The sequence below is a fragment of the Papaver somniferum genome, chromosome 5, assembly GCF_003573695.1.
Source record: "Papaver somniferum cultivar HN1 chromosome 5, ASM357369v1, whole genome shotgun sequence".
Classification (NCBI taxonomy): Eukaryota; Viridiplantae; Streptophyta; class Magnoliopsida; order Ranunculales; family Papaveraceae; genus Papaver; species Papaver somniferum.
In genome coordinates, this window is record NC_039362.1 from 124,064,523 (window position 1) to 124,079,909 (window position 15,387).

Sequence of the window (15,387 nt, forward strand, 5' to 3'; positions counted from 1 at the left end):
CACCCGAAGAGGGCCGTTCGTGCTTCTTTTAAGACGCTCAATCCGTGACTGATTCGATCGAGCTCAAAAACAGCGATGCTTCTAACACATCGATTACTTTCAGCTGCTTATTCGAAAGCGATGCTTTACATGAATCGATTATAAGCAATGCTTTACAAATATCAGTTTTATAAATAATTTTTTATTTAACCTAAAAGCACCACGTGCTGATTTTAGCGGCAAGTCACATGACTTGACCCATTCACTCGAGAAATCAAACATGTCACAAACTGGGGGATGCTCACTGGGGTATTGGTCTGGTGGTTTACAACGTGCGGCGTGAAACGCGCCCATTATGAGAAAGTGTCAGGAAAGACGGACGGTTAACAGTAATGAGAGTAGTGGGTGAACGTGTGATCAGTCCTCCCTCATAACAGAAACATGATGATCACCACCTTCTGCACAAACCCACTTCTCCACTACTTAACTTCTTCCACTTCCTAAGAGATCAGGGTGCGCTTAATGACTTGTATAAATAGGTTTTCAACCTATTCAAACGAACAGAAGACAAGTGTTATCAACACAACAACCAGAAACCATTTTCTGATACAAGTCATAAAACAACCACACCTTCATAATTCAACATTCTGATCTCAAACACCTTCTCCGCTTCCCTCCTAAGATCAACCCTTCTCCTTCACCTTGTGACCGAATTGAATCTGGAACGGCCATTTCTTGGTTTAGGACAGAGTCTTACAGATTGATCTCTCGAACTTAAGTACTCTCGTGCAGTGCATTTTTTTAGGGTTTAAATTCGTTTCTCATCAACACACCCCAAATTTACCAAAAACAGCAGAACCAGTTTTTACCCTCAAACACAAAGAAAAAAAAAATCCACTCAGCTCTTTGTTTCAATACACACACACACACACACAAAAGTCCTTCTAAAATCCTTCTTCATATCGTTTAGTTTCCCCAAATCGAAAAACATCTTGGTCATAGTAATCAATATCGGTATTCAATAGTTTAATTTTAGTGAATCAATCAAAAGTTTCACATTTAATTAGAAAACCAGTATTTGAGTTTTACTCTAGTCATTGAGCCTCAAGATTATTATTTTAGCTCAGCGTTTCGCTGATCAAGAAGAATTAAGGTCGTGATTCTTTTTCAAATACTATTATATATTTTCAGCTATTCATTTCTAGGTTTTATGATTTTTTTTCTTCTTTCTGTCGATTTTTTTCTTTTTCCAGCCTTCAATGCTTGTATTGTGGATCATGTTAGAAAAGAAGATAAACGGGTTGTTTAAAATGAAATAATGATTTTATGTGAGATTCTTGTGGAGGATGAAGAATATTCTAATCTTGCAATAGGATGATGATATTTCCTCCTGGAAGATCAATATTAAGTACTAATCTATTCATTCTTATCATTAGATTTTAGTTATGTTTCATTGAAATCATTCAATTTTATGACTTTGAGCTTTTGATAAGTGTTTGAAATTATTTATTAAGGTACATATCTATCTAAATCTACACATCTTAACATTAGTAGATCGCCAATCTGGTTATGTGTTCATATGTTTGTTTGAAAATCGACTTAGGAACATACGAAGGGTTTGAAATTCGGTAAGGAGACAAGAGAAGATTATAATGAACTAAGGTAAATATTTGTACTACTATATATCACATGGTAGATGATAAGTTGTTGTAAGGATTATTAATAAGTTAAAATTTCAAGATCAGAACAGTTTATTCTGATTATTTCTTTTGATTATCCACTGCGAAGAGAAAATCCGCAAATTTATAACAACGGGATACCATTCAAATCTTCTGCCACTTCCGGTAAGTTTTCATGCTTAGTGTTTTTTCTTTCTTTTTCGTTGCAGAAACTTCCACCTTATCCCTTAACGACACATGAGGTCGTTGTAAGGGGTGGTCTCTCGAATAAGTTTGATAGATGCCTTGTTGGATTTGACTAATTGATAAGCATAACTTGGAGAAACCTTTGTTATTAGGGATGGACTTTCAGATCTTCCTAAAGTTTATATAATTTGTTTCTTCCTTTGTACTAAACAACTTACTATATTTTTTGTAATTTGTTATCAATTATTTAGTAATGTGGAGAATGAACTTGTTTTTTAGGAACAAGTGATGAAAACCATGATATAATTCCTAAACTGTTGAGTTTGATGTTTAGGTTTCTGTGTAATGATTTTTAATCGTATCCATGCATTTGTTTTTATCGTTTACTTATTAGCGTTGGGAATCATCATTTTTTACCGCATAAAACTGTTGTAATTGGTTTACATGATCACCACCACAGAAGCATAAATAAAAGGTATATTAACCGTTGCTATTCTTTACAATGTTTCTTTTACGTTATCTCGATTATGACCGTTTTTTTCTTTTTTGTTGTGAAATATCATTCAGGCCTGTTGATGTGGTTTTGGTTTGCTTACTATCTGTTATGTTTTTTTTAGGGTTATTTTGTTTTTGGTACTCACTTTTTGTCCAACTTTTGAGTTTGGTCTAACATTTGTCCAGCTTGGTGTTTGGTACTTGGAAATGACGTTGACCCGTGTTGACTCAGTTAGATTTTGACTTCTGTTAATTAAAAAAAAAGAATTATATAAAATCTAATTTTTAGATGAGTTTACAATTACGCCCTTTTACTTTACTAATATTGATGTAATAAGTTTGGGAATCCATCTTCTCGGTCTCTTATGGCCGCAACTAGAGCTGGAAAACGGGCGGGCCGGGGCTTGCCCGTTACGGGTTCCACGTGTTCGGGTTAATACGGTTTGAAACCCGCGGGTTGAAATTCTTCACGGGTTGTCATTTCTTCAAACCGTGACCGTAACGGGTTGAACCCGCGGGTTGAACCCGCGGGTTCACGGGTTAGCCCGCCCGTTTCAGAACTGAAGATAAGGAACTCACATTGTTACAGGTGAACAAACAAGAACAGATTTTCTAGAACAATGCAAGAACATGGGATTGAATTTCCTGTATCAAATCCACAAAACTCATTTATGAATTCATGAAAGAAGAAGAACCCAGAGATTAAAAATAGAAGATAGATGAAGTAGTACTAGTACTAACATTGTTACAGGAAAAGAAACAAGAACATGTGGTAAGTAGAGGCTTGTATATTTATCTCTTTATAGAGCGCGTGTTAAGCATCCAGTGTTCCGGGAATGTGCTGTCCGTGTATGGGTTGTTTTCGAGCAACTAGAATCTTGATTCTGTTTTTTTCTTTTTTTGGTATCAGCTGAAATAAGGTAGTCCGTATTTTACCTACAGCCTGTTATGCACTGTTAAGCAAAGTAGACTTTTGGAAGTAGTAATAAATTGTATGGCCTAATGTTGTAGGGAGAGCGAGAGTTTCAAGATTCTTCTGGGTTTTTGACACCCTTCATTTGTCTGTCACTGTCTCAGTTGGCAGCAACATGATTGGAAATGGTGCTGTCAGAATTCCATCAGAGTCAACAAACAAATGGGAACGTAGAGCTCTGTTAAATCCATCTCATTGTGCTCATCTTTTACATGAAGGCACTGGAAATTCACGCGTGTAATCCTTCAACCGTCCACCAAACGAATCCATCATAACTTGTTATATGAAGATGTTGTCTGTGACGTTTCAGAGTCTCTCTATGAATGTGGTCTTACTTTGGGAATTAAACAACCGAAGGTACAACCCGATGCAGGCACTGAATATCTTATTTTTGATTGTTAATTTTGATTTGTGAATTTGGGTTTTGACAAATTGCCTTCGGTATAGTTGGAGATGATGATTCTGAACAAGGCGTATGCGTTCTTCTCGCATACCCATCAGGTGCAGAAGGAAATCATGCCTTTGTTAGATGAAGTACGTTGATCTTGATACTGGTTCCTTCGTGTTTTGTATTTGTCCGCTGTAAGTAAGTTTCAATCTGTACAATACCTATAAGTAAGTTTTCAAGTGATATGATTCATTCATCCGTGTCTTTTATAGGTGAAGATAGCTCAGTCACGGGTTTACGGGTTGAACCCGAGGATTCACGGGCCGGGACGGGTTAACCCGTTTACTCACAAGCCGACATTTCTCCAACCCGAACCCGGCTTGTTTCAAAACAAGCCGAGCCGGGTTCGGGTTTTCACGGGCCGGGCACGGGTTAACCCGCGTGTTTTGGCTTGTTTGCCAGCTCTAGCCGCAACCACCATTATCACTTTCTCTTTCTTTGTCTCTTCATTACCCATCCTTATCCGAACTCCAATAAGTATTAAACCAAGGGAACCCTAGCTAATTTCGTTTTGCTTCTACTTATTAACCAAAGACATGAAAAGTTCACAATACAACATCACCAGATTCACCGCTTACCCAAGCAGCTCCACTAAATATGTCACCCCAATTATCCAATTTTAAAATCACATATATATAAACGACTCAATTGTTGTTGTTCTTGCAGGACACATTTGTAACATTTGAAATCAGTAATCACTTATACGATTGATTAATTTTACATGGAACCTATCACTATCGACATCTATTCTAACCATTAACTTAAATTCATATCTCCAAGTCCTGGTGTTGCTGATTTTTGAAGAAGATTTGGAATTCCATCAACTGAGAGAGAGAAAAATAATCCAGGAATTACTTTAAGAATTGGGCAGCAATCTTCATACTTCCACTCAAACCATCTTTATTAAAAAGAAAAAAAATCTCATCAATACCTCTCTGCAAAACCTGGATCTCGCACATGAATCGCATTTATGCTCCAACATAGAAATGGAAAATAAACCCAGAGATGGACTGCTCCTACTTGATATCGGAGGCGGAAGAAGATAAAAGAATTAGGATTTAGGGTTAGTTGATGGTTATATGATTTCTTTAAAACCGTACGATTTATAGCATTATATTAAAACCGTTGGATTCTATGCCCCCTTCAAAGATAAACGGTCAATGCGAGTCAACGTTTTTTCCAAGTACCAAATACCAAGCTGGACAAATGTTAGACCAAATTCAAAAGTTGGACAAAACCCGAGTACCAAACACAAAATAACCCTTTTTTTTATGGTTGGGATCATGTTTTGTGTATTCTATGGTTTTTTTCCTGTAATATTTGCTACAAGTATGCTTCATTGAGGAGTCCATTTTGTAGGAGAAGTGAATTATCTTTGTTATGATCTGATTATTGATAGGAGAAGTGAGTTTATTTTTATGAGAATTTAATATTACTGGTCTATCTTAGGCTGAAGGACAACTTGACTATATAGGGAGAATTGTTGAATTCTTTGGAACAACTAAAAAGAAGCCATACATTGCTGTCAAGTGGTTCTTCCGAGCTGAGGATACTGTAAGTTATGTTAGGAACACTCATTTTTCTCGTTTGATTGAGTTATTATGTACCATTGTTTTATAGTTATGTTAAATTTCGGATGTTTTCAGGTCATCCAAGTCCATTCAGATCAAATTCTTGATAAGCATGTATTCTTCAGAGTCTGGAGATGATAACCCATTGGATTGTATTGTTAACAACATTACTGTTGTTCAATCATCACCACAAGTACGGGTTCTTTCATTTATGTTTCAACCGCACTATGATTTTTCCTCTCACAACAAAAGTAAGCATTAAACTCTTCATTTTCCTTGATTTGCTTTACTTTCTAGATTAGTCATAATTCGTGGTTGTTTGATTCTGTGTTCCCAGCCACTGAAGTAACTTGAATAAACCCTCCCAAAGTTTTAGTAGCTTTGCACAATTGGGGTCTTTGTAAACACGTGAGAATGACTTGGATGTCTGATCTATGCTTCCGTTTTTCCATTTTTCTCCTACTTTGAATGACTAGTTTAGTTAAACTAGTTTGTTCCTAAATAAATTTACAATTCCTCAGGCCACAGGGAATGAAGCACTAGAAGGCCTTGAATTTGACAATTCCACCCAAAGCTGAACAAAATTTCAAGGGTCAAAATCTAGTAGTCGGTGGATTGCAAGATGGATGTGCCAGCATAAAGAGTAGCTGAAATTCCTCCATGCAACAACTGAAAAGGACTCTTGAAGCTAAACTATAGTGTACTGCAGAGTGACTGAGAGGGATAATTTGATAAGGTATACCCCTAATAATCTAAAAAGAAAATTAGTTTCTCTTTTGTTTATTACTGCTTTGGATTTCTTCAATGTAGCTTACCTTTGTCAACAAAATAACCTATGTACACTACCAACCAATCATTGATCCAAAAGCCCATGTTTTCAAGCAGCAGAATGGAGGAGATTTAAAATCCATATTGTTGCCACCCAGACTTCCTTTTCTACAATGAAACTTTTTATGCCTCATATCCTTGCATCATTCACTATTGTCTTATGACCTCAGTTGTCATTTTTTTCAAGTCTGTAAAAAGTTGTTGAATTTCAACTTCGAATTTTAGGATCCGGCCACTTTATCGTTCTGGTAGAATGGAATTATTAATACGTCAAATCACATTCGTACTAGACTGTCGCTAATTAACATCGCTCTGGTAAATCTAAAATGCACTCAGTCGACTTTAAAGGGAAATACAGTTTCCTACTATTACAGAAGAAATGGGGAACAAAATCTTTCAATTTTTGTTACAATTCATCAATAAGCAAGTTTAGAGTGTGCCAGGAAGACCCACCTTCTGCCATGGCATTTCTAGCTTTCTCATTCAACTTCTTCACATTCTTCCTCATTTCTTTCCCTTTCTCACCTTCTATATCCATCAATTCTTTCACCTTATTCTCAATGCACTCCGAACCAAAAAACCCGCGAACAGAACCATTTCCTGTTACAACCTTAACACCAATTCTAAAATACTCTTCAACCATTCTTGCATTTAAGTGCTGGTCAGCTGTTATTGGAAAGCCTAACAGTGGTACTGATTCACATATGCTTTCCAGTACCGAGTTCCATCCACAATGACTCATAAACCCATGTACAGACTCATGACGTAGTATTCCAACTTGATCAACCCATTGATTCTTCACCAATAGTCCTCTCCCTTTCACTCTCTCTTCAAACTCACTCATAAATTTATCTCCCATAATCGATTCCGGCAGTCGCAAAACCCACAAGAAATGTTCCCCAGAGTTCTCCAACCCAATGGCTATTTCTCTCAATTGTTCCATTGTCATTTCTGCCAGAGACCCAAATGCAACATATAAAACAGATTCTCCCATCTCTAGCTTCTCATCAAGCCATTGAATCCACATTGGTTTTTCTTCACAGCTTATAACTTTTGTTGCAAGTAGACAGAGTGGTCCAATATTCCAAGCTTTTGGCGAGTTTTCTCTGTTCCAGTAATCGACGAACTCCGGTTCGAGTTCATAGAAACTGTTCCGGATTATGCCTTTGCTCTTACTCGTTGCCGTGATAACCTCTGTGTAGAAATCAGTATGTTCACCTGGTTGCTGATTTGAAAACTCAGGTTCAATATCATTCTTAGTCAGCTTGATATCAGGAAGACTTGGAATCACACTGAAAATCTCATCATCGGAGTCAACAAGAAACTCTTGAGTCATAAGGATATCGTAAAACACCATGGCAGAATTACTAGCCCCATCGAAATCCAATCTTGGTATGCTTAACTTCGTAGCAATTTCCATACTCCATGGAAAGAAAACATCAGAGATTAAACAACTGACATTCGGCCGGAGACTCTGGAGAATTGTATCAAATTCCGGTTGAAGTAATTTAGTCCCTTTGCAGAATGGGACTAAGAGAGATTGAGATGGCAACTTATCTACAGATTCAACTCCTTGAGGAATCTCAGGATGAAATTTTTGTGGGAAGGTGAGTTCGATGATTGAAGCTTCTGTGTCGTGTAAAGATTGTCGGATAAATGGAGAATTGGCATGAGTGGTAAAGATGGTCACGGCTATATTGCTGCGGTGAAGGAAAAGGAGACGAGTTAGGTGTAGAAGTGGGATTGTATGGCCTTTTGCCATGAATGGAAGTATTACTACGTGAAGAGGTGTTTCTGAAGAGGATGATGATGCCATTATTACTCTGCTTGATTTGTGTGTCTTCCTCAATCCATGTTTTAATGGGCAAGTGAAGTTAACACATAAAACTGTCCCACGTGGTGCACGTTATTTGGGGATAACCCCACTTGGAAAGTGTCACCTGGTAGGCTGGCAGCCGTTGGTTATAGACCGGGTTGCACGGACGCTGCATTTTTTGAGTCAATGTCCGCGTATGCGCGTTGGATGCTGACGCACCCATGTGCGCGTCCTACGTGCGTGTAGTTTGGACACACTGATGATTCGGATTTGCAGCGTTATTTTTTTTTGATTTTCACTTTCATTTAAATTTCTTCCATTATTTTTGCTATTATTAACTAAATGAAGAAATGTGAACATTTAGATCAATCATTTAGGTCTTTATTAAGGTTTTGTAATTGGAAATGACATCATGTATACCCTTGGTTGGGCCTGTGTTGTTCTAAGAATGCATTTTGATTGTGCCATGCGTTTGATATTGATTGATTGCTTGACCGTCGGTGTGTATAAACAAACGATCTCTTTTTTTCTTTTGAAATTTTATACACATGTAGCATAATTTTCTAATTTTTATAATCGAAACACTTAAATTTGTTGTATAAATACATGATTGTATATATAAACAAAATATGTATATACGTGTCCGCGTCCTAGTTTTTTGAGAATTTTGTAGTGTCTGCGTCCGCGTCGTGTCGTGTCCGCGTCTATGCAACCCGGGATGAGGATAACTGACCGACGTCCCTATAAACCAATCGGCAAAGGGACTAAAATTTGGCACTTCCTCTATTAATTTTTCAAGCACTAGATAGTGACCGTTCTATATTTCATTTTAGTTTTTAACTAAAATGGTAACCCCGTAATTTTGCCCAATTAGGTTGGGGCCTAAGCACATTATTTGGGGCCTACAACTACAAGATAAAGAAAAAATATTTTGAAGTAAAATGGATAACCCTTTATCCAATTATTTTACTTAATGGAAAAATTACGCCTGATTAATTAGTGCTAATTTGGGTGATTAAGTGATGTTTAATCAAGTTAATCCTAAAATCAACTACCATTAATCCATCACCAAAACTTGAAAAAAAAATGATTTTTTTTTTAAAAAATTCGACCCATAATCGGTTCATGTTTGTGCAGTAGTAGACCGATTCTGGGTAAGAGTTTTTCCCAGTGACGAAGAAAACCCAAAATCGGTTTTTGTCAATACTCACATAAACCGATTATAACAATCGGTTTTTAGGGATACCCACATAATCCTATTATTCCATACTTTCAGAAACAAAATATTCTTTACATAGTTTAGGAAATTATCGAATTACATATATAGGAAAATTCAGTATGTGAATTCTTGAATGTGGCACATCAATACATCGTCAATGAATCTCCTAGGACACCGACACAACACCACAATTTCTTTGCGGTGAATGAACTTCTTTTCTCCATTGCGAATTCTTCATAGGTTGTTGAATCGTTCCACATGCAATTAAATTGATTATTCAATGTTGTATGCAAACCTTAAACGATGAGATAGGTATTAAGATACCAGATCTCACTTTTTCAAACCTAATACGAAACCTAGAATAATCTACCTTTTCAAGTCCAACATTATTAATTTTACACGAGTGTACATAATTTAGATGACCATGTGCACGTTGGTGGCCGACTGAATAATTGAATTTATTCGAGCAAACGAAGTTTATCACAAATTTATCATTTTCCACCGTGCTAGATATTAGCAACGTGCAACCTAATGTAAAGTGTTACTTCTACTTGCAATAATAATGTAGAATTGAAACAAAAAAACCATAAAATAAAATTACTAATCTTTTAAATTAAGCTTCTTCTACCCTTAGGATAAGGAACAAATAAAAATTAAAGTTCTTCTTTATAATACTTAGAACTTCTACCCAAAATTAATTGAAGTTACAAGCTTATTGAGGCACCTCCTCACATCAACTCAACTCAAAGAGAAATATTGAAGGAAAGAGAAAAACAAGGGTTCCAACCTAGTCTTTCTTAAAAAAAAACTTGGGAGGAGTGGAACTAGGGCTTGAAACCATATAGTAAAGATGAAGGATAGAACAAGAAATAAAACCAAAGAAAGGGGGCAAAAAAGAGAACAAGATTAACAAGGGTAGAAGTGGTATTTAAGGAATACCACTATGCATCATCCTCCCCAACGTAAGATAAATTCACCCTCGAATTGTCAATATCGGCTTCCTTAGCGTTGTCACCCCAATATGGAACCAAATGCTTCGCCTTAAACACATCGGGTGTGCGAATGGAGCTTGGTAAGTTGAGGCGATAAGCATTGTCATTAATCTTTTCTTCAATTTGAAATGGTGCAATCTTCCTTGCCTTGAGCTTGTTGTATTCACCTACGGGAAAACGTTCTTTAGTAAGAACTGGATAAACAAGATCTCATACTTCAAGCTCAACTACACGACGCCTTTGATCAACCTTGTTCTTGTATTTCCCTGGTGAAGCTTCTAAATGATTTCGGGTGCTTTCATGTATAAGGTGGAATTGGGAAATAAAGTCTTCCGCCTTAGCTTTTGTCCTTTTCAAATCCGGTACTAAAGAGAAGTCAAGTGGTACTCTTGGATTGAACCCGTACACCACCATGAATGGTGAATACCCACTACTATGATTTACCACATGGTTGTAAGCAAATTCCACCTTGCATAAAACTTGGTCCCATGTCTTCAAATTCTCCTCAACCAAGCAACGGAAAAGATTACCTAGGGAATGGTTTACCACTTCTGTTTGTCCATCCGTTTGAGGGTGATAAGCGGTGCCAAAACATAAGTTAGTCTTGACCAACTTCCATAAGTTACGCCAAAAATGCCCCACAAAACAACTATATCTATCCGATACGATGGAAGAAAGAGTACCATGTAAACGGTAAATCTCTTTAAAAAAGAGTTGAGCTACCATGAACGCATCCGTTGTCTTTTTACAAGAAATCAAATGAGACATTTTGGAAAAACGATCTGCTACTACAAATATTGAATCCATACCTCTTTGAGTACGCGGTTGTAGATGGTGGATTTTCGACAAAGGCTAAAATCGTAAACCCATAATTATACGAACTCCTGATCCAGCAATCAGATGTGAGTATTGAGACACGGGTCTCTCATCGAATCCTCTGACTGAGAATACTTTCTCTCAGAGTACATGCAGATATGTAGTCTCTCGGCTGGACAACGGCATATCTCAGGAATACTGAACACTTCAGTAATTATTTCTATATAGAATCACAAGATTGACGTCTCCTAGACAGCTTGCTCTGCTAGTATAGAGCGATAAATCTTCAGGATACAAACAACGAGTTTCCCTGACTATATAAAGGATATGAAGCTCCAGCAAGCTCATGTCAGAATAATTAATGCTCCTAGACAGCTTGCTCTGCTAGTATAGAGCCATAAGTTAATTATTCCTAAATTCTTGGATTCATCCACTGAATTTCCGAAAATATTCAAATATTTTCGCAGTATTTCGTTACTTCAATCTATGGTTCTTCCCAGCAGAATTCCATGGGTTAGTAATAAATATTCGACGCACGGGCATCTGAGCTACCTTTGAATAATACCCGACTAAAAAGGTGCAAGTGTACTCAACGATGATATACTAACAATCACCGCACGAACGAGTATTTCAAAATACGACGAAAGGATGAACCTATGCAAAATAGGAAAGAAAATAATAAATAATTAAAATATTGACCAAGGCGCCAAGGGATTGGGCTCATCGACCCGCCGGCCATGCCGTGACCAATGCCACGCCAGTTTTATATTTTATCATATTTTTTGTTATTTTCCTTGATCTTATGAAAATCCTTTCATTTGAACAAATATCCTTCGTTTTGAGGAAACTCCTCAGTTTCATGGTGCTTCCTTCGCACGAAGGAAATAATATAAAATTGGAAAAAATATTGTGGGGCCGTGGTTGTTGGCCAACCGGTCATGCCTTGATCCCGGCCAGCCCCACACCTCATGGTTCCTCATTATTTTATTATTATTTCCCTAATCTCATGGTATTTTCACAAATCCATGAAAAATAATATAAAATTAGGAAAACTCGTGGGAGCGGCCCCAGCCGTCCGGCAATGCCCTAGCCGGTCCCACACGCCCCTTTATTTTATTATTATTATTTTAAAATTTCCTTCATCCCATGAAACTCCTTGATTTCATGGTATTTCTCTCAAAATTAGGAAAATTCCTTCAAATATGGAAAAATACACGGAAAATACATAAAAATTAGGGAAACTCGTGGGACCGGGCCCAAGCCGGCCAGCCATGCCCTAGTCGGTCCCACACGTCCTTATTTTTATTATTTTAATATTATTTGCTTCCTTGATCCCATGGAAAATCCTTCACTTCAAGGAAACTCCTTAATTTCAACAAATTCCTTTATTTCATGATATTTTCATAAATTCATGAAAAATAATATAAAATTGGGAAAAACACCACGGGACCGTGGTCACTGGCCGTCCAGCCATGCCTTGGCCTCAGAGTTCCCACGCTTCATCATTCCTTCATTTTATAATTATTTTCCTTCATCTCATGAAGTTTCCTCAGTTTCAGCAAAACCCTGATTTTGTCATATTTTCTCAAATGGTTGTTCAAGCGCACGCTAGAAAATATCAAAATTCTCAAGACTGAGACAAAGACGTGTTAACGATGCGAGCATGTTACCTTGACCGACCAAGGTTGGCTCTTTGACTTGCAATGAGCCAGTCCTGCATATTTTCATGATTTGACCTAATTTACGCAATTGCACATATTAGGTCAAAAACTCTTCCAAATAATTTTGGAATTTCATGGAGTGATCGTCATTCGGTCCCACGACCATCCAGGCCTGGTTTCATGACTCCTTGGTCGGTCTCTCACCTCTCCATAACTAATTAGGTTTTATCACCTAAGGCTCAGACGAGCATTTTTCGAATAAATGATTAAACCAGCATTTAATCATTCTTTCATCAACAAATCACCAACTCTTCAAGATACCTTGGTGTTTACTCACATGAGCATATGTGCGCTACATGGTCGATCCATGGTCTCATGTAGCATATCCCTCTTTCATTCCATGGTTGATTTTGAAATAAACCATCAATTGGTCATCAATTGATCAAATTAGGGTTTCTGAGTCCCAGGATCATAATTCTAGATTCGAACACTAATAACTTTACCGCGATATCATGATCAGTATTTTATTAATTATGCTCGGTTCAACTACCAATATTCTAATTAATGTTTTATTTTGGTCACGCTACCAATAATTCATCAGACGAGCAACACTTGCTCAGATGAGCAATATTTGCTCAAACCAAGGAATATTGGTTCAACTATCAATATTCAACAATTCACCGAATGAGCAATACTTGCTCACCTCAACGTGAGAATTACACCTCTGTCTCAACGGACACGTTCAATTTATGAGTTTCAGAATATTTTGCAGAATCATGTTCGACTCAGCAATACATGGACTCATCGTCCCATGAAGTCAGCAACTGACTAAATACACGTCTTCCCTGCAGACTCCACGTTCACGAGACATCAATCGTGTCACTTGGGGGGATATCAACTAGGGTTTTGGTCTGGAGGTCTACGGCACGTGTGTTCATACACACGATGGAATGTGAGCAAGTCGTGCAATCAGATGAAGGAGTTAACAAAGTAGTGGATGGAAAATCGACCAAGTCTCCACACGATGAGCAACTGGTTTCAAACACGATTTCCATTTCCCCACTATTTGATTCCATCAACTGTCACACTTCATGGGATCATGGTGCCTACAATTTCAGAAATATAAATAAGTCTCTGAATCATGATTGAATATACAACGAACAATCTCACGTCTCACATACAACACGATATCAACACCTCATCAATTGAGCAATTACTCTCAACTGAGCAACTTCAATCATTCAGAACTTATCTTATTTAGAATTCACAACACACCTACAATCTTTGATTACCATTGTTTCCACACATTTCTAAGCTTCCCTCCTACAGATCGACCCATCCTCTCTTGTGACCGAATTTACTCTGGAACAACCATTGTCTTGGTTTAGGCCGGAGTACTACAGATTGATCTCTCGAATTCAAAACACTCCCTTCTTGCAGTGCATCTGTGTGAGGTTGAACATTTCGCTCGGTTCAAGGAGTCTCCTCCGTACGGTCGTCTCCTCAATTCCGTAAGAACCAGCAAATTGTTTTGCCCCATCCACAGCGGTAATCCCAAGAAGAAATCCATGATCAAATCTTCCCATGGACGAGAAGGAATGGGAAGTGACATGTATAATCCTGCATTAGTAGTCGTTGCTTTAAATACTTTACATATATAACATCTCTTCACATATCGATGAATCTCCTTCCACATTCCCGGCCAAAAGTATGAGATTGAAACCAAGTTCCAAGTACGATTAATCCCCATATGCCCCTTATCGTGAAGCTCTTTAATAATTTTCAATCTCAAACTTGATTGCGGAATGCAAAGACAATTTTCCGGTAAAGGTACCCATCGAAAAGAACATAATCACTATTGTGGAGTAACCTTTCATCATCCATAAGAGGACCAAAATAAGTATCATTTTTTTAAAAGCTCCCGGATATCATGGAATCCCAAAATACGAGCCTTCATTTGTGTAAGAAGATAAGTACGTCGACTCAAGGCATCCACTACCTTGTTTTGTACACCTGACTTGTGCTTGATGGAAAAAGTGAATTGTTGCAAATAAGAAGCCCATTTACCATGCCTAGTAGAAAGCTTGTCTTGAGAATTGATGTGCTTCAATGCCATGTGCTCCGAAAATAAGATGAACTCATTGTGGATAAGATAGTGTCTCCAATGTTTGAGTGCTTGAACAGTAGCATAAAACTCAACATCATAAGTGATATATGCAAGTCTAGCCCCATTCAAAATTTCACTATAAAATGCCACAGGTTTCCCTTCTTGGCTAAGAACCACCCCAATGCTAGCTTAGAAGCATCACAATGAAGTTCAAATGGTTTATGAAAATTTGGTAATATTAAAATTGGATAAGTACTTAACTTTATGTTTATCAATTCAAAGGCTTCATCCGCTTCGTGATTCCATGAAAACACCCCACTCTTCATGCATTCGGTTATTGGAGCCATTATTTCGCTAAAATTTGCAACGAATCGACGACAAAAAGAAGCTAACCCATGAAAACTTCGAATATCAAACAAAGTTTTTGGCTTGGGCCAATTCCTTATGCATTCAACTTTATCTTCATCTACCGAAATCCCATCCTTACTAACCACATAACCGAGAAACAAAATTTTATCGGTCATGAATGCACACTTCTTCAAGGTAGCATAAAATTGTTGCGCCCGCAAAATCATGAGAACCTCACGAAGGTGACATATGTGAGATTCCATATTGGT

General features: G+C 37.6%; 1 protein-coding gene across 1 annotated transcript; it reads right to left on the reverse strand.

Annotated features, from left to right (window-relative positions):
- Nucleotides 1-6,418: 6,418 nt before the first annotated feature.
- LOC113282584 (UDP-glycosyltransferase 90A2-like) lies at nucleotides 6,419-7,991 on the reverse strand. Its single transcript, XM_026531623.1, has one exon. The coding sequence runs from the start codon at nucleotides 7,973-7,975 to the stop codon at nucleotides 6,566-6,568; it is 1,410 nt and encodes a 469-aa protein (XP_026387408.1). The 5' UTR covers nucleotides 7,976-7,991; the 3' UTR covers nucleotides 6,419-6,565.
- Nucleotides 7,992-15,387: the final 7,396 nt, after the last annotated feature.